Source organism: Monodelphis domestica, chromosome 5 (assembly GCF_027887165.1).
Source record: "Monodelphis domestica isolate mMonDom1 chromosome 5, mMonDom1.pri, whole genome shotgun sequence".
Classification (NCBI taxonomy): domain Eukaryota; kingdom Metazoa; phylum Chordata; class Mammalia; order Didelphimorphia; family Didelphidae; genus Monodelphis; species Monodelphis domestica.
This window is the reverse complement of record NC_077231.1, coordinates 112800354-112827052: the sequence shown is the minus strand read 5'-3', so window position 1 is coordinate 112827052 and position 26699 is coordinate 112800354. Positions and strand designations below refer to the sequence as shown.

Below are 26699 nucleotides of genomic sequence, written 5' to 3'. Positions count from 1 at the left end.
AAGAGAAGAGAAGAGAAGAGAAGAGAAGAGAAGAGAAGAGAAGAGAAGAGAAGAGAAGAGAAGAGAAGAGAAGAGAAGAGAAGAGAACTAGAATCCAAGGACATGTTTTAGATTTCCTCTTAGACAATTGTGAAATGACTGAACAAATTGTGTATATGAGTGATAAAATATCACTGAGTCATAAGAAATTATGAAAAATATGATCTCAGAGAATCTTGGTTATTAAGGCAGAAACAGAAGAGCAATTAAACAAGGATAAAACTCTGAAAAAAATAATTTTGAACAACTTAAGAACTCTGACCAATTAGGTCTCTATGATATAACATGTTACTTCCTGAAAAGTGATAAATATGAAGTACAGAAATATATATATTTTTGGACACAGCCAATGTGTAGATTAATTTTGCTTGACTATGCTTATTTGTTCAAAGTTTTTTTCCTCTTTCAGTTTTTAACTAGAGAAGAGGAGGAGAGGAGCAGGAGTTAGTAACAATGATGCCCCCCAAAAGCCCATTTTAATATTTTTTAAATGCACAAAAGAGAATAAAAAGAATTTCAGTAGGAAGCACAGAAAAGAGGACAGTTTTAAAAATAATGTAGAGAATTTACAACATACTATTTTTAAGGAAAACAAATGGTATGAAATGGAGATTCACAGTGAACCCTCTTGTGTTCTGTTGTATAGAAGTACTCTTTTTATGTCTAAGTTAAGGATTTAACATTTTTGTTAAGAAGTTAGGGTAGAAATAGTGTGAAGAAAGAGCACTGGAGAGGGGCTTAGAAGACTTGGATTCCAGTTCTGTTTCTATCACGAATTGTGTAACCTTGGGAAAGTCACTCACCTAATTCTGGATTTCTGTATCTTTATCTGTAAAATCAAAGGGATGGTGGTAGAATGGATGAGAACTCATTTGGTGGAAAGAACACTGGTTTTGAAGTAAAAAGAACCTGTATTCAAATTCCATCTTTACTATTTCTTCTCTTTTAAAAAACTGAGAGTGAAAAATCAGACTTTGAAAACTCTATTAGATCTTCTTGTAACTTCTGGTGAGTTAAACAAGTTCTTTGACTTCTCTGAAATTTTATTTTCTCTTTTGAAAAATGAAGGCATTGGACTAAAAGATCTCTATCGTGCCTCCTATGATCCCTAAGAAAGCAGGGCTAAGGACTAGATCTCTGACTTCATTGGTATATGGGTGAAAAAACTTCTGCTAATCAAGTTGGTTCCTTCTCTGAAACTTCCAGTTATAGAGTGTTTTCTCAAGACTGAGAGATTAGTAGACTTATCCAGGATTGCACAACCAGCATGTATCAAAACAGAGACTCAGACCTATATCTTTCTGGTTTTGCAGCTGACTTCACAAAATTGCTTTTCCCCTAAGAAGAGAAATAGGATCAATGTAAAGTCTTAGATTTGAAAATCAGCTTCAAAAGTACAGGATGAAGGATACATGACTAGATAATAGATCTAAAGGTATCCGTGGGCTGTGACCTCAAGATGAGTCAGCAAGGAGATGTGGCAGCCAAAATGCTAATTTGATCTTGAGCTTCATTAAAGAGAGGCCCAGCTTCCAGGAAAAAGCAGAGGGCAGTTCCTCTGTGCTCTGCCCTGGTCAGAGCTCATCTGGAATATTGTGTTCATTTCTGAGTACCTAGCTTAAGGGCATTGATAAGCTGGAGAGCATAGAGGAAAGAACAACCAAGGTAGTAAAGGGGATCAAATTCATGTCATAGGAGGAGTGATAGAAGGAATCAGGGATGTTTAGCCGAGAGAAAATTCAAGGGTACATGACAGGCATATCCCAGTATTTGAATGGGCTGTCATGCAGAGGAACTATTAAATTTATTCTGTTTGGACCCAGAGGGCAGAACCAGAAGAAATGGGTGAAAGTAGTGAAGAGATAAATTTAGGCTTGATGTCAGGAAACACACCCTAACAATGAGAGCTCTCCAAAAGTGGAATGAACTGCCTAAAGAGATGTTGGGTTCTCTTTCTTTGACAGTCTTTGAGAAGAGGCTGGATGAATATTTTTTTGAGTAAGTTTTAGTGGAGTTTCCTTTTGGTTATCAGTCAGATTGGGTGGCTGGTAAGGTCCTTTACAGCTTGAAAATCTATAATTTTGTGATGATTATATGAAAGGTCTTTTCTGTGAAAGCACAGATGCTAGGATCATGCTGACTGTCAGGAAGTACTGAATGAATATCTCAACACTAACTCAAACCCTTGTTTGTCTGAAGTCCAATGTTCTATTCAGACTTTGCTAATCATTCTTACATCCTTTCATAATTGGATGCTTCTTACTCAACACTAACCTTTCTTCTATATTTCCCTGTTACACATCCTAGAATCCAAATGAGCTCGCTAAAGAGTTTATTCACAAGGAAAGAATTAATCCATAAATAATACAAAAGGCCCAAAGAATAAATATATAGATATAAATATATAAAAACAAGTTGATCAGTGGACTTGCTGACCAGCTTTAAATTTACTTTAAATTTACTGATGGTTTCCATTTGATTCTCATGAAGGGGTTGGCTGGTGTATCATGAGATAGAGCACCTTTTGGGATACAGAGAGAAAGAAATGGCCTCTTTTCTTTCCATCTCCTGCCAAACTAGACATTTCTCTTTTCCAGAACTCTCTGCTGGCTGAGGGGAGGTCTGCTCAGACTCAGGTCTCCTGTACTTATCCCTCTCAAAAATGGCCATATCTGTAGCCTAATGTTTCCCACATATTCCCCAGGTATCACTCACTGCCTCTTCACCTGTTTTTTTCATCTCCTTCCTCATGCAACAGGCACACAGAATTAATAATAATAGCAATAACAAATATAATAGTTAGCATTTCTAGATGAATTTAAAGTTTACACAGCACTTTGCAAATATTTTATTTGATTCTCACAACAATTCTGGCAGGGGGCAGGGAAGGTGTTATTAATATCCCTGTTGTACAGCTGAGAAAACTGGGGCTTATAGATGTTAAGTAACTTGCTTAGGAAAACATTAAGTGTCTGAGATTCAAATTTAGATCATCGTGACTCCAGATTGAGCATCTATCTATCAACTGCAATATCTGTATGTTACCCATAAAATGCATAAAATTTTTTTAATCTTAATTACAATTTTGGACTTCCCCACACTCCTTCACTTAATCTAACTACTTGGTTACTACACTATGCAGCAGATTATCTCATTGATGGAGAAGGAGAGAGAAAATAAAATGGAAGCCCATGGTATAAAGTCTGGAGTCATGAAAGGGTAATAAGTCTGCATTTGAGGGACACAATATGGTGAGTGATTACTAGAAGGCATTAACCTGAATTCTAGCTTCCCCTCCATCAACTCACTCTGCAACCTTAGTCAAGTTTCCTTTTCAGGGTCAGAATCACATCATCAATTGAATGATAAAGCAAAGATCCAGGAAAGATAATCCCCTGAGGTTCTTTCCAACTAGGACTCCCTGCAGGCTCTATGGAATTATAAATTCTCAGGTTAGAAGCTGTCTCTCTCAGCTTCCAGCTAGGCTGAAATTGTCCATTTTCCTCATAGTTTCTGTGCATCTCCCCCACAAAACTCTTCTCAGTTCTACTCCCCTAAACCTGCCAATAATAATAATAATGTCTTGCATTGGTATAGTATAGGTTGATTCTAGAAACAATTCTGTGAGACAGACAAGGCAAATATTATTATTCCCATTTTGCCAGAAAGGAAAGCAAAACCCAGAAAAAATTGTGTGTTTTGTCCAAGGTCAAACAATTGGTAAGAGACAAGGATTAGAATTCAGTTCTCTGAGTTCAAGTTTAATGTTTCATCTGTTGTACTAAATGTTATGTTCTATCAGGGCAGTCAAAGAGATGATATGGTATAGTAAAAAGAGCACTAGACTTAAAATCAAGGTTCCACTCTCTTCTAAATCTTGGGCAAATAATCTCTCTGGACTCCAACATCCTCATCCCTTCTAGCTCTGATTCTATGAAATATATAGAATGAGGATAATACTAGGTTGCTAGAAGTATTAATATTCCAGATCTGAAAGAAAATGATCCTCATATGCTTCCTACTTCCCTGACCCAGGTTTTGAGAAAGTCAGGCTAAAGATCCAATCTTACCAAGGGTTATACTTTACTCAAGGGTAAAATGGTGATTATTGCAATGGGGTAATTGGGTCAAGGTAAAGGAAGTGGGTAGAAGCATCTGTCTGTAGAAAACAGAAGGATTTTTATACATTGGTACATGACAAAGAGCTGCTGAACTATGGTTAATGACATTTGGGATTTGGGGAAAATAGAATTCCCTTTGACTCTTCTTATTCATTTCTCCATCTCTACTTATTGAGGAACCCTAAACTCTCCCAAAAGCATGGGCACTCCAAATCTATTAGATCTATTATCCCACTAATGTTGAGGACTCTATCTGGTGATACAAATAGCTGTCTATTTGTGCCTGGCCATCCTGGGTGACTCTTGTCTATGTCCTACAATAAATCAGCCAAGGAGTAGCCACCAACATGGTGAGAACCTTCCGCTTGGTCTGACATTGAAGAGATACCAGAGAAGAGGATGAGATGTCCACTGGCTAACCCTGACTTATTATGCAACAGTTGTATCTTCTTTTCCTATCATACACTTCTCTGATGGTATCTTTCATGAAATTTCTTCTACATGGGAGAATGGGTACCTATCCTTTAACTAAAAGCTATCTAACAAAAGAGATTTTATAGCCTATTCTGTGAAAGGTCCAAAAAGAATTTCTGTCTCCTTCTTTGTGTCAATCCTGAGATTTAGAAGAGACCTACCTTCTGTATGCTTCTTCAGTTATTGAGCCAAATCTAAACATTCTAAATCCCACGTGACCCCTGTCCTAGTGCTGGTATTTTTGTCCTCCTCCCATATGCCTACTTCTTGTTGCTTTTTCTCTGGTACCTAATTAGCTTCCTTACCCCAGGACACATGGAGGGTTACCTCAAACATAATTTTTAAAATTCAGTTTGATGTAGCTAACACTTTGGTTGTTCCTTATAATCTTAAAAAAGTATTCTTATTTTCTGTCACTCTGAAACAAGTTGTTACTGATCTGTAAAACTTTTATTACCAAATAAAATTACTTTTTTAGAATCTATACCTCTAAAAAAATCTTGGCTTCCTTTTCTCCTCTTTCTTGTGACTCGTATCTTGGTTCACCTACATCTGGCTGGCTTTCCTCCCCTGTTCCTTCTTTCTGCTCTCTGAATCACTGAGTCACTTATTTACTTTACTGAGACTATGGAGGACAGAACAATCTTTAGCAGAGGATTTAGATATTTTATGTACCCAAAGTATGATTTGGGTTTGGAAACACTGACTAAAGTTTCAGAAGAAACCTTTAAGCATATGAGTTCTGACCTCCCCAACCCAAACCTAATAGGAGCCTTACATACTGTGAGGTCCTGATAGCCAGTCTCACTCTGTCCCCAACCCAATTTAGCATCAATCTCCTATCCATCCCAATTAGTGTAGGCCCCCATGGCCCCAAGTCATCAAAATGAAGCCTACTAATTAACATCAAGAGGCACATTAGAGAAATGGAACCCTGTTCTAAGGCCTCCTTGACTCTGGTGTTAGTTAGCTGAAGACAGCTGTTTGGGGAGGAGTGACTAAGCAGTAATTACTAATGATGCATGGGGCTTGGTGGGAGGCAAGAGAGATGCTCCAACCCCATTCTTCCATCACCAATCTACCTTTTCTGTTCTCTGGAGAATCTCTAGCCCTTGCACAACTCGGGCCATATAAAGTTTTTTCGTTACTTATTAGAGAAGTGGGATAAATCTGGAATTAAGCAAAGATCAGTGAAATTGCTGAGCCTAAAAGTCATGAAAAAACTCTGTAGGAGTCATTAGACATTAATGACAACTGAAGTCTATGAACCCTGCATGGGCAAGGCAGGCTCTAATAGCAAATGACTCTCAGGCAAAAGGATATCATCTATGCTGTTGCTACTCCTCCAAAGACTCCTTTTTAGGACTTTGTTGTGCCTTTTATAGTTCCTTGACACCCTGGTATATAAAATTGTCTGCTTTCCCTGGAATGAACCTTTTTGGCATAAAGGACTTATGTATCTCTTCTCATGCCAGGGAATGAATCTCATCAAAAGACCCTCATCTAAGACACCCTGACTCTGCTCTCTCCTGGGTACCTCCTTTTTGTGCCTCATTACCCTTATAAGATACAGACATGGAATTCCCTAATGAGGGAAAGTGGGGGTGAAAGGCTGAGAGTATGGGAAGAGTTTGTAAGGTTTTGTTGAAATCCCCATGGAAGACCTTGTATTCAAGATGGTCCAGATAACCATCTCTGAGTCTGTAGCTATAGCCCTAATGGGCTGGGCATGAAAGCATAGGCTAGGGTAGTAGAAAGCACTGGAACAGGAATAAGAAGACCTGGGTTCTGATTCTAATTCTGCCACTAATTGTGGGAGCCTAGGCAAATCACTTTACTTCTCTGAGGGAACAAATTTGATGATGGAATAATGTCTTATAAGTGCTGGGCTAGGGGATTTAAGGAGAGAGAATGACTCCAGGACAAAGAGGAAAGGGGGAGTTTTGGAGTATAATACAGGAAAATAAACCTATTTTCATACTATCCCAAATATCATATGTAGTAAATATTTGAGACAAATTTTTGTGATTATAGAGTCAATCTTGTCTGATTTCATGACCCCATTTGGGGTTTTCTTGGCAGAGATACTAGAATGTTTGCCATTTCCTTCTCTAGCTCATTTTGTAGATGAGGAAACCAAGGTAAATAAGGTTAAGTTACTTGCCTAATGTCATGCAGCTAAGTAAGTGTCTGAGGCTGGATTTGAACTCAGGTCTTCCTGGTTTCAGACCCAGCACTCTATCCACTATACCACCTAGCTGTCCCTATATAAAATGTGGCAGGGAAGATATCACTGGTATTGATGTGAAAACAGCATATTGTAGTGGAGAAAGAACTGAGGACTAGCACTTAAATAGAGATATGGGACTTGCACTGGTAACATCTACTCTGTGACCCTGGGCAAGTCACATCCCTTAAGGATGTTGGCTCTTCATCCATTAAATGTAAATTAGATGATCTCTATGATTCCTCCTAACTCTAATCTCTATGATAATGGGAACTCCTAATCACATTGCACAGAACACAAGGATTTCATAGGATGCAGTTTAGGAAATATAGCATTAGAAGATCCAGAGTTAGTTTCTAGCTTGAATGATATATGATGCTTCTAACTCCCTTCTAGCTCTAATTATGCTTCCACATTTGATTTTTCCAGTACTTAGTACAGGGCCTGGCATACAGTAGGTAGTTAATAAAAGTTATTGACATTAACTGCTTCTGGATTAACTGCTTTTGGTACAAAGCCCCTATCTAAAGCTACAAAATATGGATATAGTATTTCCCTAGAGGTAGAAATACTGTGAAGGGATGAGAGATAGGAAAGACTAGTGATTTTTTATTTGAAATAATGATGGGAAGATTCATTCAAGAGATATTTATTAAGCATGCACTACCTGAAGAGTGCTTTCTAGGTATTAGTGGAGGTACCAAACGTAGACAAGGTCTTGTCCCTGCCCTCAAGCCGTTCACTGCCTAATAGTGGGGGGAAGGATGAAGGATAAGTAAAAATGAAATTATGTCCAAGAGGGAAATAGATATTAATGTTTGAGAGAGTCAGGAAAGGCTCCACGGAGGAAATGGCATTTGAGCTGAATCTTAACGGATGCGTAGGCTGTGGGAATGAGCACAGCTTCCAGGTGGAAAGGATAACAAACGCTAGAGACTAGGATGTTTACAGTTTGATCAGAGTTACATGATTTGCTATGTGCATAAGGAATGGTATGAAGGATGAAGAAGAGGCAGAAAGAGGAGACAGCAAGACTAGGTAGGAGCTTTTCACAAAAGCATATATAGTTATCCAAACTACCAAAAACTTTTTTATAGAATTAGAAAAAGCTATAACAAAATTCATCTGGAAGAACAAAAGATCAAGAATATCCAGGGAAGTAATGAAAAAAATGTGAAGGAAGGAGGACCTGCAGTTCCAGATCTTAAACTGTACTATAAAGCAGTGGTCATCAAAACAATCTGGTACTGGCTAAGAGACAGAAAGGAGGATCAGTGGAATAGACTTGGGGTAAATGACCTCAGCAAGATAGTCTATGACAAACCCAAAGACTCCAGCTTTGGAGACAAAAATCCACTATTTGACAAAAACTGCTGGGAAAATTGGAAGACAGTATAGGAGAGATCAGGTTTAGATAAACATTTCACACTCTATACCAGTGGTTCTCAACCTTTCTAATGCTGTGACCCTGCAATACAGTTCCTCATGTTGCGGTGACCCCAAACCAAAAAATTATTTTGGTGGCTATTTCAAAACTGTAATTTTGCTACAGTTCTGATTCGGAATGTAAATACCTGATATGCATTATGTATTCTCATTGCTACAAATTAAGAGATTGAGAACCGCTGCCCTATGCCAAGATAAATTCAAAACGAGTAAAGAACTTAAATATAAAAAGTGAAATCATAAAGAAATTAAGGTGAACATAGAATAGTATACCTGTCAGATCTGTGGGAAAGGAATGAATTTAAGTCCAAGGAAGAGATAGAGAACATTACAAAATGCAAAATGAATGAATTTGATTATGTCAAATTTAAAAAGTTTTTGTAAAAGTATATACAGGTGATAATGAGGAATTGAACAAGAGTAACAGCAATAAAAATAGAAGAAGGGATGCATATAAAAGATGTGTAGGAAGAACCTAAAGTACTTGACAGCAGCATGGGATATTGGAAAAAATGGTAGACTTGGCATGTGGATCCATGGGTTCAAAGCTTACCTCAGATACTTCTCAAAGTCTCAGTTTCCTCATCTGTAAAATAGGAATAATAAAAACTTCATCTGTAGAATAATAATATTTGTACTGTTCATATCACAGGACTACTGTAAGGAAAATGCTTTACAAACCTAGAAGATCTATCTACTTAACTATTGAGAAAATTGAATTGATATTGTCTCCATTTTTGTAGTTGATTCTATTCTGTGTCACCACCAACATTTTCGGTAACTGCTTAAGTCATGTTTCTTTGTCTTTTGAGTTAATTTGAGAAGTTCATAGATGTTGAAGTTTGGTCTTCCAAGTTTAAAAGTTCATTTCTCTATAAGTCACTTTAATTAAAAGAAACCTGTTATCTCTATACCTCTAGCTTTCCTTGATCAATTAGAGGAAATCTGGCAGCTATAAACCATTAATTATTCTTGCAGGTGTACTAAATTAGAATCTCCTAGTGACAAGATGAAAGGAGTTACTAGTCCTGCATTCCCAGTTTCATCCAGGCATGTTGTCCCCCCATGCATATGATGTTTTAAGCTTTGTAACCAATCATTTTGTTTTCCCCACTTATGATACTGACTTCCATTTTTTGGGATTCTCTTCATTTTGTCTGAAAAAATGACCCACCAGCTTTCAGTTGAGGTCCTTTGGCTTGCTGAAGAGCTAAAGACCCCCTATACTGGTGTAATGGAGGGGGAGAAATGGAGTCACCCACTACTTAATTCAGGACTAGAGTGTGGTAGAGATGGAATGGAGCTAAAAGTTGGAGAGGAGGGATGGATCATTTCTCCCCTCTCTTTCCCTAGTAAAACCCACACTAGTTGGTTTCAGAGCCACAAACTAGATTTCTTCAGAGACTGGGTTGAAGTAAATCCAGGTCTGAACTGCTTCTCCCTCCCTGAGGAGAAGGTGTAGTTTTCCTCCCCAGGTTTCAGGTCTCTCTTCTTAGATATTATGAGTAGGCACTTGATCTGATAAAACAGCTATTTATTCTTGAGGAACACACATAAGGTAGAGTAAGTAAGATTGTGGGATAAGGTAATGGGAAAGTGGGAGTAGGAAGTCCCTAACAATTGACAACTGAACCCCTTCTTCCCAAATCCTGAAGGGTCAGGCAGTTAGTCTGACCCCGCCCTTGGGTCAATTGTGAGAACTGTCCTGACTTCTAACTGTCCTAGTTATGATATGAAGTTCAAGCACTGCTTTAGTGGGATGGAGAGGAGATCTTCCTGGGATGGATAACTTTATGACAAAGTCCTGTCCATTCCTGTTGTCTTCCACTGGATTCACGGAAGGATGATCAACTCTCAGAGGTTTTCTCAGACCCACCTCTCTGGAGGGTTCCCCAAAGAGAAGTGAGTAAACTGCTTGGATTCTCTCAGTTCTTCAGTTCCTTCCGTGGAATTCTCTGTCCTTCTTGCCCTTCCCCTACTTGATTTTGTTCTTCTGGCAGATTGAGTCTGGGTTTCCTCTCTTACACTAGTAGCCACTAACCTTATCAATAAATTGAAGGTGATCAGAATTTTGTTGCCTCAGTTTACCTTAATTTAAATTTCAACACCATTTATCCTTACATATATCTCTTCATACACTCTTTGAGAGAAGAGATTGACTTTTTTATATTTGTTTTACTTTTTAACATTTGTATTCTTAGCACCTAATACAGTGCTGGACACATTGTAAGCATTCAATATATGCTTGTTGATTGATTAATTGATTATATCTATCAACCTATATTTGGACATATGTAGAGAATTATATATATATATACATATATAATTATGGAATTTTACTGATGTAAAGCATTCCTAGTGTTCACATTCCCTCTACCAATGCAGATCAGTGATTTTTTTCCTGCAACTTTCAGCTTTAGAGAGCTGCTTAGTTACTGAGAAAGTTCAAATGACTTGTCCAAGGTCATTCAGTTAATATATGTCAGAGTTGGCAGCACTTGAAAATCCAGGTTTTCCCAACTCTGAGGCCAAACATGCCTGGCTGCAAATGTGAATTGTTGTTATTATTAACAGACTGGATATGAGAAGTGATGAAGAGGGGAAAATATTTTTAAAGCAAAATTTCAAACAAAGGTAACTGGGTGAAGCGTAATGCTCCTGCCTGAAATAAGGGGAGCATTTATGGGTTGTAGGATATAAGGAAGAATGAGAATTCTGAAGGACTTAAGAGAAAGAACACTATCCACATTCAGAGGGAAAACTGTGAGAGTAGAAACACAGAAGTAAAACAATTGCTTGAATACATGGGTCAATGGGGATATGATTGGGGATGTAGACTCTAAATGATCACCCTAGTGCAATTATTAATAATATGGAAATGGGTCTTGATCAAGGACACGTGTAAAACCCACAGGAATTGTGCATTGGCTATGGGAGGGGGTTGGAGGGAAGGGAGGGAAAGAACATGATTTTTGTAATCCTGGAAAAATACTCTAAATTAATCAATTAAATAAAATTAAAAAAATATGTTGATAATTAGGGAAAAAAAGAAACAGAGAGAGAGAGATGTCCTGTTGGAAACTTGAAATGTAGGTCTAAAGTTTGGGAGATGCCAGGCAAGAGATATTGTTTGGAAAGTCATCTGTGAAAACATATTTGAAGTCATAGAGGTGAATGAGATCAGAAAGGGAGGGAGAGTGGGAAGCTTGCAAGCCCACACAGGATCCAGGAAAGAGTCTCCTCCAAAGCCAAGGCAGGAATCTCCAGAACCAATCACTCTAAATGCCAGGAAAGGAATGGTAGAAGGCCATTGCTGGACTCTTCTCTTATGCTCCTTTTCCACATCATTTCCTGTCTCTCCCCCTTCTTCACAGAAACCAATTGCAGTCTTTCCATTGGCTTAGTCCTACCCTGGGCTGGGCAGTCCCCTTTGGAGGTGAGAGTTTTTGACTTGTGAACTCTCTTAAGTGTTGAGTAGGGGTGCTTTGAGTTCTTGATTGAGATAAAGGTTGCTGATTGATTTCATTCAAATAGACAAAGAGAGATAATTCTATATTCACACTAGAACTTCAGATGGACCTTGAAGAATAGGTAGGACACAGGCAGATAGAGAAGTTTGGCCATTCTAGAGATGAGAGAATGTATTTAGGTCATGGGATACAGAGAAGAGTAGCCTAACTTGTCAAGTTGAATTGGAGAGGAGAAAGATGAATAGATGGGCTTAATAACCATCAATAATAAGAGTTATCAATAATAACTAGCATTTATACAGGGTCTTAAGGTTTACAAAGCACTTTATATATCTCATTTGATAAAAATCAAATAAACATACAAATTAAGAAATAACTTTTTACTTTTACCTATATTTACTAAAGTAAAACCAATAAAGAAAAGATGTATTTTATCTATGCTGACTTCCATGTTCCAGATTTGAAATGTCATTCAATTAAATCCAACCAGCAATTGTTAGCACCTACTGTATACAAGGAACTGTGCTAAATGCTGGAGTGGTGAAGACCAAAGTCAAACAACCCCTTTTGTCAACATTTCCAGCTCAATTTACTTTCCACACTTCACCTCCTCACCAATAACAGCAGAATCACCCTCCCTATTCTCTTTCCAATTCTGCTTCTTGTTTTGTTTTCCTGTATTTAGAATGTAAGCTCCTTAAGGGTATGGACCATCTTGTTTACCTGTATATTTATCATTAGGACTTAAGCAACTAATAAATGTTTTATGTCTCAAGGAATTTACATTCTTCTTAGAATATAACATGTATGTGTAGAAAAGAAAAGTAAATTTAAGGTAATTTGACAGGAAATCATTCACAACAATGAGGGGGGATGAGGAAAAGCTTTAAATAGGAAGTGGCCCCTGAGCTGAGTCTTCAAACAAGCCCTGGATTCAAAGTTTGCACTAGCCATATTCAGGCTACCATCTTTGCGGCAGAGCTTTCTCTAGTTCCCAGACCAGAACTGCCTTGACCTGCTAATTCTTGCCTCTTCTCTTGCTTTAGAAATCCATTCTCTATCCCAGACTACCCGCTTCATTTCTTCATACGCCCCCAAATATCCCTTTTTTCCCATTATGATTCCTCCACCACAATTTGCAAACTTGCCTTCATCTCAAAACTTTCCCTTTCAATCTTTCCATTTTGGGCTCTCACTAACACCCAACTCCTTTCTAATAAAACTATATCCCTGGCCACCCTTTCTCGTATTGGTTATGCTTTCATTCATACTTCCTAATTAACATAGGTCAAGGTGGGAACGTCAGAATACTCCTTCTGCATTGTACTTCCAGATTCTCCCTCTATCATCATTATTCAGTAATTTCTCCTTTAAGTTCACTCAATCTACATTTATCAACTAATCAAAATTCTTGTAGTTGTCATCTATTGACCTTAAAGATACTCTCCTTCCTTCCTCAATAAGTTAAGTGACTGGCTCAGTCTTTCTCTCTATCCCAAGTCCTGCTCCATTTTTGAAGACTTTAACATACATATGGATATTTCCTGAAACAACCCAACTTCCTAGTTTCTCAATTTATACCTTTCCCACCTTATCCTCTATCCCACCTTAGCTACATACAGGAATGGTCATACACTGGATCTCGTTATCACCCACAAGTGTTAGACTTCCATGTTCATGAACTCTGCAATTCCTGTGTATGTCCTCCCTTTTGTGACTTCACTCCTTGAGAAGGCCATCCCCACTTGTCTCCACTTCCCCTGCCGTCGATCTCTTAATTTCCAGATATAATGATCTTTTATCAATCTTCATTCTCTTTGACCTCTCTGCACCCTTAGATATTCACTTTAGATAACTATCTTCTGGATTCTCTCTCCTCCAGGTTTTCACTGCTAGTTCTCCTCTTGCCTGTTTGACTAACTTTCTTTCTCCTTAGCTGAATCTTCCTCTAATTCAGTCCCACTAACTTTGGGTGTATCTCTGATGGTTTGTCCTCAACCCTCATCTCTTTTCCCTCAGTACTATCTCACTTGGAAATCTTATCCACTACCATGAATTCAGTTATCATCTCTTTGCAGATGATTCTTCCATCTATTTAACCTCTCCCCTGAGCTCTAGTCCCACCTGACCAACTATCTCTTGGACATCTCAAACTCGATAGCACATAGACATGTTAAACTCAACATGTCCGAAATTGAACTCATTAACTCTCCACCACCAACACCCTCCCCTCCTCTCAAATTTCTTATTACTTTGCAGTCGAGTGGTTATTCATGATTCATTATTTACACTCAATTCACATAACCAAGTTGCCCTCTTATTGTGTCTACCTTCCCATTTCCCTTGTTTGTCCCCTTCTTTCCTCTCATACAACAGCCTTCTTATTGCAAGTACTCCTTACCTCATGCTTGGACTCTTGTAATAGCCTTCTGGCTGGTCTCCTAGTCATAAGTCTGACCTCACTTCAATTCATCCTCCACTCATTTACCAAAGAAAATTTCCTAAAGCACATGTCATGTCATCATCTACTCCCTACCCAAATCAACTCTTCTGGCTCCGTTATCTTCAGGACCAAATTTAAAACCCTCTGTTTAACATTTAAAGTCCTTCACAACCTTATCTCTTAATCATTTTACAGTCTTCTCACAAGTTACTCCCACCAACATGTACTCTATATAATCCAGTGACAATAACCTTTTTTGTACCTGCTGCTCTCTACCCCACTCTGCCTTTCTTTCCCCTGCCATCCTGCATGAATGGAATGAATGAATGGAATGCTCTCACTTGTGATTTCTGGCTTCCTAGGTTTCCTTCAAGACTCAGTGTAAATCCTACCTCCTTCAAAGGCCCTTTCCTTTCTCTTCTTCACCTTCCCTCATAATGAGGTTTCATGTCTAGTCTTTTATGCATATAGCTATTTGTATATTGTCTCTCTCATTGGAATGTGAGTCGCTTGAGGGCAGGGAACCAATTTTTGGCTTTTCTTTTAATCCCTAGTGCTTCTTTCATTTTGGGGATTTCTTTTTTTGCAAAGATAGGGGATGAGGAGCACAGCAAGATTGTCATTAAGAGGAATATTTCTATACCCCTGGCCCTCATTGGTGACTAGAGATGGCCATCCAAATAGGCCAGTAGGTAAAGTATGTCTATAAAGGGATGTGATTGTAGGGGTTCCAACCCCTTAAAAGAACTTCCTTACTCTAGTCCTTAAGGCCTGAAATTTTGCCATTAGAACTTTACTCCTTTATGTTAAGATTTTTCTTTTTTAAAGAATAGTATTTAATAGGCAGATAATTAGGAGAAGGGTAAATTACATATTAAACCTTTTCAGTTGTTGGAATGGAGTCAGAAGACCTAGGTTTTTATTGTCATTAACTAGCTGTGTGATCTTGGCTGAGTAAGTGTAAAAACCACAATTTCTTCATCCGTAAAATACAGAGGATGGATTTAATAATCTCTGAGATCCCATTCCCACCCCATATCTGACATTTTAAAATTGTGTTAATAATACTAAAGTTGGTGTGTATTTTATAAATTCTATCCCTAAAAACAGATTGTTATAGTAGGAAGGGGACAGGGCAAGAAGTCTCTGGGCCTGGAAAAGGCCTGGTTTGGAAAATAAGGAATCCCAACACCTGTTCTAGGGCTATCTATGGGAAAGCATGGGCTGGTAGCAACTGTGTGCTTTAGTATGGAGCCTTCCATTAACACATGGGCACTTCTTCTATCAAATATATATATATATATATATATGTATGTATATACTCTATACAGATTGTATAATATATCATGTAAACTGTAGTACCAAGGGATTTAGGAAGTGAGGGAATCCTAAGGAACCATGGAGATATGGAGATAATATGTAATAAGATGTGTAATAATAATAATAATAGCAGCTAGTATTTATATAGTGCCTGCTATGTATACCAAACTTTACAAACATAATTTCATTTGATCTTCACAAAAACCCAGAGAGGTAGGCTATTATTATCCCCATTTTACAGATGAGAAAACTGAAGCAATGGGTCACACAGCTAGTAAGTGTCTGAGGCTGGATTTGAACTTGTATATTCCTAACTCCAGTCCCGGTGCTCTACCAGATAATTGTCCTCCATGTACTCTCTACTTTGGGGGAGTTCAGACTGCCCTTTTGAGCTCTAAAAATCCATTATTTCATTGAAGAGGGATGCTAATGCACATAGTAGATTTCTTCAGGTTAGGACTAGCCATTTATATGGGCTGGGTAGGCAACTGCCTACATGGTATGATTCTGAATTCTTTAAGGCACCATGATCTTAGGATTTAACCCAGCCAGTAAGAGGGAATTTCCTGAGCAAGGCTAGGGGAATTGCGATTAGGTTTCATTTGGCATTCCAAAAGAGCCCTTCTTTCCCAGAGTCCTACATGATCTACATGAAGACTCCTGATACTACCCTGCGGTTTAGACTTTTCCACCAGGAGCAAAATATATTTTGGCAGCTGCCGAACAATCAAGCTCTTTTCTGTAGGTCCTATACTACCATAGTATCTTATTAGCTTGGTTCTCCAAGTAACCCCTTTGCAGGAACTGTGTACCTTCTTCTTCTTTTTCCAAGGAAAATGTTGCATCAAGAAAATCTCTCCCTAGAATTTTCAGTCACTGAATTCTTGTATTCAGAAACTCTAAAATTGGGGTTACTCAATTTGAAGGGATTCTCAAAACTGATGCTGCAGCTTGGTGCCCATCATTAAGGTAAAAGAAGGGAAGGCACATATTATGATATTTAACTGTATTTAAACTATGGCCCTTTCCCCCCCTCACTGTAAGGTAAATTATGGGAACCCAGAATGGTGTAAGAGGTTGGGGTTTAGTTCCAGTGTCTTTCAACTCTTTTTCTCTGGCTGGATGCAAGTAGCACTGCCATATGTTACCTGTGAGTCACCATTATTGCTGGTAGAGGTTGGGAAGGGAGAAAGACATTTTCCATCTATCTCCCTTTGCTTCACTTTGGACTGGAAATCCAAGGAAAGAGAGTCACTGGGCCAGGAAAAAAAAGAGCAGTGAACTGTTTTACAGCTCACTTTTGTAGATCATGGGGGTTGTTCCCCCTGAACTTTTTGTTGCTAACCACCTTAGAAGCAACTCTAGTCACTGGGAAGCAAATAGGGGGATTAGCCTGTTCTGTCATCAAGGTGCCAAAGCACGTCTACAAATCCATCAGCTTAATAAGTGTTTGTTGATTGATTGCTCTGCACGAGGACTTTGCCCTCCCAACAAATATCTATGACATGTAACAACATCAGATTGATTATTCTCTCCTCTCTCACTCTCCTGCCCCTGAATTTAGACTAAGAAAACCCTGTGTCCCAAGAAAATTTCCTCCAAGGCCTATGGCTGTTGCCTTAAATGTCAAGTTCTTGCATTTGACTTAGATAAATTTAGGCATTTGACCTAGATTTTGCCCCTTTTTATATGTAATTACCCCAGAGAGGGCTAGCATTATGGTACAGTGGAAAGAGGACTGAATTAAGAGCTAGAAAACCTGGGTTCATACCCCAGCTTTGCCATTTATTGGCTGTATTATTTGAAACTTCCCCACTCTAGGTTCTCTTTTCTTATTGGTAAAATAGAGTTAGTTTCTTTACCATTGTATGTCAGAAACTTCTTTGGCAGGAGCATTTTGGTGGCATAGTGGATAGAGAGCCAGATCTAGAGTCAAGAGGACCTGGGTTCAAATGTGATCTTAGATATTTCTTAAATGTGTGACCCTTGACAAGTCACTTAACCCCAATTGCCTTGCCCTTGCCCTTCTGTCTTAGAGCTGTTATTAGGACTGAAGGTAAAAGTTTAAAAAGAGACCCTTTTGGTAATCTGGTGAAATCTATGAACCCCCTCTCAGAAGAATGTTTTATTATTTATCATTGTAATTGAAGAAAATGCTGGATTTTGGTTAGATTAGTTAAAATAAAAATGTAATTTCTTTTTCCCATCCAAGTTCATGGACCCCTGAAATCTACCTACAACTACTTGACAGTCTATGGGCCTAAGATTAAGCATCCCTGGCCTAGATGATCTCCAAGGGCACCTCAAACTCTAACATTTTACGATTCTAAGGACACACCGAAAACTTATCCGTCATTGACTTTTTAGTGTGAATGAGTGATCCTTTCCTGAAACCTGTGCTCATGGAGGGAGTAGGGGAGAGCACAAACACAAAGCTTCTGAGGTTCAGCAGGGACAGAAGTGAAGGTGATATAGCTCTGAAGACAAACTTCACTTGCAATACAAAAATATTAGGTATATTGCTGTATCCCTCTCCCACCCCTACCCCATACACCCTGTCCAACTCTTTCTCCTTAAGCTTGTTTCAACTGGACCCCAACTCTTCCTGGGAATAACTCTTAGCTCTCCCTTTGAATAACTCAGCGTTATTAGAGAATCAAGATTTAGCCTGGATTCTTCTGCTCCATAGGGTAACCAGTCACTTGCCAGGTGGCCCGTGAAGGAACTAGCAATTTCCAGGGCCATGGACAGCCGCAATTGCTCAAAGCTTTCCTTCCTGTCAGTTATCTGTAGCTTCACATCCCCTAGTCGGCATCAAGGAGGTCACACTAGCCCTTAGAATCTTTATAAAGTCGATTTTTCTATTTATGAATTTATCATAGTATAGCAGGTTATGCTATGATAAATTTAGAAATTCTACAGTCCCAGGAACTCTGTTACTGCCATAACTTCATGGGCATGTACTTTCCGACTTGCTTCCTGAAAGTCCTGGTTGGCGTTGCCTGGACGTCACCAAAGTTCAGACAAGCCATTTCTCCCGGTGATATTTCTGTCTGCATTTGGTGCTCCCCACAGCTAGCTAGCCTCAGGGAGGAGACAATCCTCTGGGTTCCCACCTCCTATCACGCCATGCCAACCACTTTCTTTCTCCTTTGTGTTCCGTTGTAGATTGAAATGCTAGAACACAAATACGGAGGCCACCTGGTGTCCCGGCGAGCAGCTTGCACCATTCAGACAGCCTTCCGCCAATACCAGCTTAGCAAGAACTTCGAGAAGATTCGCAACTCCCTGCTTGAGAGTCGGCTTCCCCGGCGAATCTCCCTGCGCAAGGTTCGGGTCCCCAATCCAGAGACTTTTGCGGCCGAGAAGGCTCTGATGGAGGGCTACGGGCTGATGGGGCTGCCCCTGGTCCGCTCTCCATCTCTGCCAGCCACCATCACAGGCACCCTCACTGAGCTTGAGGACTCCTTCACAGAGCAAGTCCAGTCTCTGGCTAAATCCATAGACGATGCTCTCAGCACCTGGAGCCTCAAGACGATGTGCTCCCTCCAGGAAGGGGGCTCCTATGAGATCCATGAGACCTTCCATGCTGGGGGGATGGGCCCTCCCGGTCTGGAGACAGAATTGAAGGAGCAGGCGGAAGCTGGAGAACTGAGCCTAGAAGAGGAGGAAGAGGGCAGTGGGGCAGGGGGTGGGCTGCCCAAAAGTCGAAGCACTCTCATGATGGCTTTCCGAGATGTCACAGTCCAGATCGCCACGAAGAACATCTCGGTTTCCTCCTCTACAGCTGTTTCTGTGGCCAACTGTCTGGGAGGGCAAGAGACTCCGGTTGGATTAGCCCCTGCGGCGGGCAAAGGGGAAGCAGAGGAGGGAGGAGGAGCGGAGGCTTTGGCTTCCCCTGCAGTGAGTTCAGCCGCTCCAACTACTGGGCACACTTGGACAGAAGGTGGGGCCGTTGGGGACGTTAATACGAATGGGCAGGAGGCTGAGGGGGCAATGGGTGAGGAAGAGGAAGAAGAAGAGGAAGTTGGGGGGTCATTCAAAGGAGGTGAGACGGAGACTGGTGACAACTCGGAGCAACTAAGCAGCAGCAGCGCTTCCACCAAATCTGCCAAGTCAGAGGTGTCAGCCTCCAAGGAGGCCCTCCAGGCCATGATACTGAGCCTGCCCCGATACCACTGCGAGAACCCGGCCAGCTGCAAATCCCCCACCCTCTCTACTGATACCCTTCGAAAGAGGCTCTACCGCATCGGCCTCAACCTCTTCAACATGTGAGTCCGGGGCCCTCTCCCCTCTTGCCTCACCCTGGGTCAGGCCCTACCCACTCCCTTGACTTCTCCTCCCCAGCTTAGGTTGGGACAGCAGAAGTGGGCAGGAGATAGGGCTAGCACTATAGAGTGCAAACAGGAAGAAAGAAGATTTTGGAAAGAAAGCAAGTTGTAGTGGAAAGAAAACTGGACTAGAAGCCCAAAGACCCGAGTTCAAGTTCTGATGGGGGGCATCCCCGCCATAACTATATGACTATGGACCAGTCCCCTCACCATTGTGAACCTCTGTTTCTTCATGATGCTACAGCTCCTTTTAGCATTAGAAGGTCATAATTATCTAAGAGAGGGCAGCTGAGGTTCAATGGAGCCATGCCTGGAGCCAGGAAAATCTGAGTTCAAAAGTGGTCTCAGACACTTCCTAGCTGTGTGACCCTGGGAAAATCACCTAACTCCCATTGCCTAGCCCTTACAGCTCTTCTGCTTTGGAACCCATTACACAGTATTGATTCTAAGATGGAAACTAAGGGTTGAAAAACAAATAATTATATGAGAGGGAGGGATAGGAAATAAGATAGTAGAGGAAGGGAGATAAAAAGACAAGAAAAGGAATGGAGGTGGGGGGAAAAGGCTAAGGATGATTACAAGAGAACAATGATGGGTAGCATGCTTACCCACCTTCAGATACAATCAAGTCACAGAACACATTTTTGTTTTTTGTAAACAAATTTTACCAAGATTTATTATAACACTTTTGATTTTCTTTTTTTCTCAACACAAGGGAGGGAAATTGGAAAGAAGCCAAAAGCAAAATATAAAAAAAGAAAAGAGGGTCATAGAAACATATCTTCAAATGGAGAGGAGAGAAAAGGAAGTTCAAGTAGTCCTGGACAAGTTGGACAGCTTTGAAAGTAGCATGTTGAATTTTAGTCAATATTTATAAGTTCATAGTTTCATGAACAACGTTTTTTCTATTCTAACATATATAGGTAAGTGTTCATTTTATCTGGTAGTTGTTAAGCTCCAAGTTTTTTAATAGGGGAAAAAAGAGAGAAGTGAGACAGATTTGGCATAGAGATCAGAGAGACACTAGATGAATGAGGTAGCATACAGGGGACATGTGTTGGTCAGAAGGAGAAGGATTTAGGTAGGGTGGGGAATGGGGAAGAGAAAAGGTAGGGGAGGATGTAGGGAAACAAATGTGCATAAATCTGTTATATAGCCAGGAGCATGCTAGAGTCTACTGCCACCATACATACATATTTAGCCACTCAGAAGTCTTCTCTTTCAAAGAGGCAGGACAAATGTGCTGGTTTGTTTTAATTTCTTCTTTGTTCTAAGAGAGAGTTCTTTGGGTGGATAGGAATGGGGTGAACAGAGAGAGAGAATGGGACTTATGAAGTGATAGCAATATTTTAAAAAGGCATCGACAAAACATTTCTATGTATATTTTAACAGTAGAACTGGAACTCAGAAGAAAGTTGTTGTCATCAAGCATTTATTATACACTGACTGTGTGCAAGCATTGTGCTAAATGCTGGGGATGCAAATAAAAGCAAAAGTATGGACTGCCTGGCCTCAAGGAGTTTACTTTCTAGTGGGGAAGACAGCATGGAAATGAGTCTTTTTAAAAACAAACAAACATACCTTCTGTTTTAGAATTGATATTAAGTATCAGTTCCAAAGCAGAAGAGTGGTGAGGACTAGGCAATGGCGGTAAAGAGTTACACAACTAGAAACCATCTGAACCTACCTCTGGGTGCTCTAGCAACTAAGCCACCTAGCTACCCCATGAAAATGAGTTTTGTAGGAAACTAGGAGGCAGAGGTGAAGAAGGAGTGCATTCCAGGACAATCGGTGCCAAGGGACAGAAGGGAGGTAGAGTACCAGGTGGGAGGAACAGTAAGCCATTCAATTTGGGTGGATCATACAGGGAAGAGCAGGAAAGGACCAGATTATAAGAGGCTTTAAATGCCAAAGAGAGGATTCTATATACTAACCTGAAGTGGTGGTAAGAACCTGGAGTTTACTGAGGAGATCAGACGGTTTAGGTCATGGCCTTTGCTATTCCAAATATGACAAAATAATTTGCATGTGCTTCTCTTTAAAAAAAAAAGTCCCCCAAATCTTATCCTCTTTTCATAAAATTCTATGACCAAATATCTCCCTTTATACATGAAATCAGACATTGGTGATAAACCTGGACCCAGAATCACATATAGTTCCCTTCTCTATACTTTCATGAACTCAATGATAGGACTGCTTTCTAATGAGATATTAGTTTCTTCATCTTGAATATAACGTGGTTGAATTAGGTTTTAAAGAGATAGAGAGTAGGAGTCAAAGGAACCAAGTTAGACTAGCACTTTCCTCCATTTCTTTCCTTCTTTATGCTGGGCTATCATCTCTCTCTCTCTCTCTCTCTCTCTCTCTCTCTCTCTCTCTCTCTCTCTCTTTCTCTCTTCTCTCTCTCTCTCTCTCTCTCTCTCTCTCTCTCTCTCTCTTTCTCTCTCTCTCTCTCTCTCTTTCTCTCTCTCTCTCTCTCTCTTTCTCTCTCTCTCTCTCTCTCTCTCTCTCTCTCTCTCTCTCTCTCTCTCTCTCTCTCTCTCTCTCTCTCTCTCTCTCTCTCTCTCTCTCTCACTCTCCAGTCAGTCTCCTCTTAATACAAGACCTGGAAGTAGCTGAGGCAGTAGTTTGTAGCCTGTGTAGGAGCAGGAGAAGCCTAGAGAAAAGGGAGGGCTTCTGGTCAGAAGTGCTGAAGAAGAAGGAGGATCCTTTTAGATACCTACCAACTTCCTAGAATGTTACACAGATTTTTCCAAAGGCTTCAAATGAATTCCATGGCATTGTGGGAAGAGAGAGAGGGAGATGGCCCATACATTTCTTCATCTATATTTCCAAATGAGAATACTGAAATCCAGAAAGAACAGGGATTGATTTTAAAGGGAGTTAACAAGAGGAGATAACCCCATCCCCAGCTTTTTCCTTACCCCCTCTCCTCCACATTGTTACAAAATTTTGTGTAATAAATATGCAAAGTTAAATGAAAACAAATGTCCAATCTTATTGTGCCCCAAAATATAACTCATTCTGCAGAGGAGTTCATCATCTCTCTCTATCTGGAGGTGGGTAGCATGCTTCACAGAAGCACACCTGGGATTCAAGCTCAAGAAACCTGATGCCTGGTCATACCCTTGCTGTTCCACTTCATTATCTCTCTTATGAGAGTCATAATCCCCTTTCCTCATTTCCCACTCAAACATTTATGGATTTACAGTTTGCCTGAAAGGGAAATGCATCTCAAAAGGGAAGGGTTTCTTAGTGGGAGGGATAGTGATTGAGGAGTTGGGTAGGAGAAGGAGAACAGTGTAGAAAAGCACTCAGAGGTAGTAGGTAAAACAAAAGGGAAGAAGCCTGTAGTGATCAGAGATGGTTGGGGTAATGGGGAATAGGCTCTGAATATATCAGGAGGGTTTGTAGTAATTGGAAGGGGGCTCTGGCTTTGAATGGGGAAGGGTTGGGGCATCACCAGGGCCAGATGAATTTCATCCTAAAGTATTAAAAAAACTGGCAGATGTGATTGCTGAGCTGAGATCACTGATGTTAGTGCTCTTTGAAGGACTGGAGAACAGGAGAGGTGCCACTGCTGAAGGGCAAATGTTGCCTGATTTAAAAAAAAAAAAAGGTAAGAGTGGAATCTACAAATTACAAACCAATGAGCTTAACTTTAATTCCTTACAATGCTCTCAAAGGTATTCCTAAAGGGATAGTTAGTGATCATTTTAAGAAAAAAGGTGGTGATCCCAAAGACCCAGCATAGCTTCATCAAGAACAAGGTATCAATTACCACTCATTTATTAAGCACTGACTATGTACAAGGCAGGGCAGCCAGGTGGTGCAGTAGGTAGAATGCCAGGCTTGAAGTCAGGAAGACTCATCTTTCTGAGTCCAAATCTAGCCTCAGATACTTACTAGCTGTGTGACCCTAGATGACTTAACTGCTTGCCTTAATTTCCTCATCTGCAAAATGAGCCAGAGAAGGAAATAGCAAACAACACTAGAATCTTTGCCAAGAAAACTCCAAACGGAGCACAAAGAGACAGACACGACTGAACAACAACACTGAATTAATCACTGGCATGCTAAATTCTGCCACACTAACCTCATTTCCTTTTTTAGGCAAGGGTTGTTAGACTTGTTCCTTTACAACTCTTAAGTTCTGTAATTCTGAATAGATCAGAGAAAAACTAAATTATCACTTACCTTGATTTTAGCAAAGCTTTTGAAGTAGTCTCTGATGTTATTCTTGGGGATAAGATGGAAAAATGAGGTCAGGCATGTGCTAGAGCCAGCTGGACCCAGATCTCAAGATCTGATTGTTAAAATTTCAATGTAAGCATTTACAGCTTGGAAACTGGCAAATGCTACTACATGTTAGGACTTGATTTATTGTTTATTGATTGGCTAGATTTTTAAACATAATGGAGAAAATGTTAATAGTGTAGATTAAAATTTAAAGGGTCTGAAGCACTATTTTTTTTTCCAAGAAAGCTAGATGTTAAACATTTATTAGCATATCCTTGGATGAGGGCCAGACAATAGTATGGGTTGCATGTCAACTTGGAAGAAGGTCCCTAATAGATTACCCTAGGGACTTCTCTTTGTGTTGTTTAATATTGTTGACAATGTGGGGCAGCTAGGTGGCTCAGGGGGTTCAACTCTGACCTCAGACATTTCCTAGCTGTGGGACCCTGAGCAAGTCACTTAGCCCCCATTTCCTAGCCCTTGCCATTCTTCTGCCACGGAACCAATACAGAGTATTGCTTCTAAGGCAGGAGGTGAGGTTTAAAAAAAAATAAAATAAAATGTTATTATCAGTGACTTGATCATAGTCATTATAGTGATGGTAAGTTCATCAGCTTTGCAGATGACATGAAGTTAGAAGGAATAACTAACATATCAGATGTCCATCAGGTTCTAAAATCTCTTTGAAGGTTAAATATGAGGTCAAATCTAATAAATTAAGTTTAATAGGGATAAATATAAAGTCTGTTACTTGGGTCCAAATATAAATTTCACAAGTACAAGTTGGGGGAGGCACAGTTAGACAGTAATTGATTTAAAGAAATATATGGAACATCTTATACATATTAAGTTCAAGAGGCACACAAACAACAATGTGTTATGGCAGTCTAAAAAGTTAATGAGAACATGTGCTACCTTCAGGAGTAGAGAAGATTCTTGTTTAGATAGAGTTGGACTAAATGTCCTCTGAGATCTTTTCTATCTTTGGAGATTCTGTGTTTCTGAGATGAGATGGAAGAGAGCTTTTTTGATTTGGAAAGGACTGAGGAGAAGTAGAAGAGTGGTAATCCTGTAGCTTTCTCTTTCTCTTTTTCCAGAAACCCAGACAAGGGCATTCAGTTCCTGATCTCCAGAGGCTTCATCCCTGACACTCCCATTGGTGTGGCTCATTTCCTCTTGCAGAGAAAAGGACTTAGCAGACAAATGATTGGAGAATTCCTGGGAAATAGTAAGAAGCAATTCAACCGGGATGTCCTGGAGTAAGTGACCCTACCCCTCATTAGACAACTCAACCCCTCTATTGTTGCTCTCCTGTATTCTCCTCAGCCACTTCCTTCTCCTAGTTCCCTCTTCTCTCTGGTGTCTTTGTACTCTCCCTTTCCCCCTTTCCACAGATTGATACAATGGAAACAGTGAGGAATGTGTTGTTCAAATACTTGTTCTTTTCTAGCTTTGCTATTTAACACTTGTATTACCTTGAGTGAGACACAAACTCTCTGGGTCTCCTCCGTGATAGGAAGGAGTTGGATTAGATGGTTTCTAAGGTGCCTTCCAGGTTCCAGCTGGTGATCCTATGATTTTCATAAAACTGTGATCAAACATGAGAATACCTCAGTAATACTAAGTCAGGAACAAAAGAAGCCATAGGCAGACAATCCAGAACTAGAATCTTAGGACTTTTTTTAACACCACCCCCCAAAGCCCAGTTCCTAGGACATTTAAATAGCCTTGGGCAATTCTGTCATTCAGTTTCTCTTTGTGTAAAATGGAGAGGATACCAACCCCTAAGGATAAAATGACAGGATCATAGACAGAGTTAGAAGGCATCAAGATTTTAGCCTCTGACACCATACAAAAAAAGAAACTGAACAGTATAGTGAAAGTCTGTGCCTAAGGTGAGGCACCTCTTCCTTTCTTGTTTTTAGTTTTCTTATAGGTAAAGAGTAAGCAGGGAAAACTAAAAGATGTCTAAGCTCCCTTCTAGCTCTTGATCTTATGGACTTGTGGGAAAAGGGACTTTTACATACCAAGGTTTCTTATAAATAACTTTCAATTCTTCATAAGTAGATTCCCTATTCCCTGCTTTTGGGCTTACCATCAATCAATTTTGACTCAAACCATACAAACTGATTTTTCTGTCAGCCAAAGCAAAACATAATGGAGAAAAATAAGGACTAGATGACCTTTAAAGTCCTTTCTAATGCCAATCCAATGGTATTAAAATCTTTCATCAACAAAGAGTATCATAAAATATATTCCAAAGTCAAATTTAAAAAATAATAATAATTACAGTGGAAGGTCCAGTGCTCTCCTTTGGTGACCAATGGTGTGAGTAATGGAGTTGAGAATATTGTAATTATCAAACGCATGTTCTTTCTTTCTGTAGAGGGCAATGGAGGAAAAATTGGAAATGTAGTAAACATTCCTCTAAGAATATAATCTCAGGCAGCCAGATTGAAAGTCTATACTAGCTCAAGGGTATCTAATGGCTAAAGAAGTCACTCCCCATAAGCAAAGAAGAGCTGAGATACTAGGGGCAATCTCAGAGAAGGGAAAAGGTTGAGGTTAGGAGAATAGGTTGAAGTTTGT

At 39.9% G+C, this 26699-nt stretch overlaps 1 protein-coding gene across 5 annotated transcripts in view; it reads left to right on the top strand.

Annotated features, from left to right (window-relative positions):
* IQSEC3 (IQ motif and Sec7 domain ArfGEF 3) overlaps positions 1–26699 on the top strand; it is a 227602-nt gene that overhangs the window by 154699 nt on the left and 46204 nt on the right. For all 5 annotated transcript variants that reach the window (XM_056799107.1, XM_056799104.1, XM_056799103.1 and 2 more), the window contains exons 4-5: positions 18709–19811; positions 25208–25369. In XM_056799107.1, the coding sequence (XP_056655085.1) occupies positions 18709–19811; positions 25208–25369 (1265 nt within the window). The remainder of the gene's footprint in view (positions 1–18708; positions 19812–25207; positions 25370–26699) is intronic.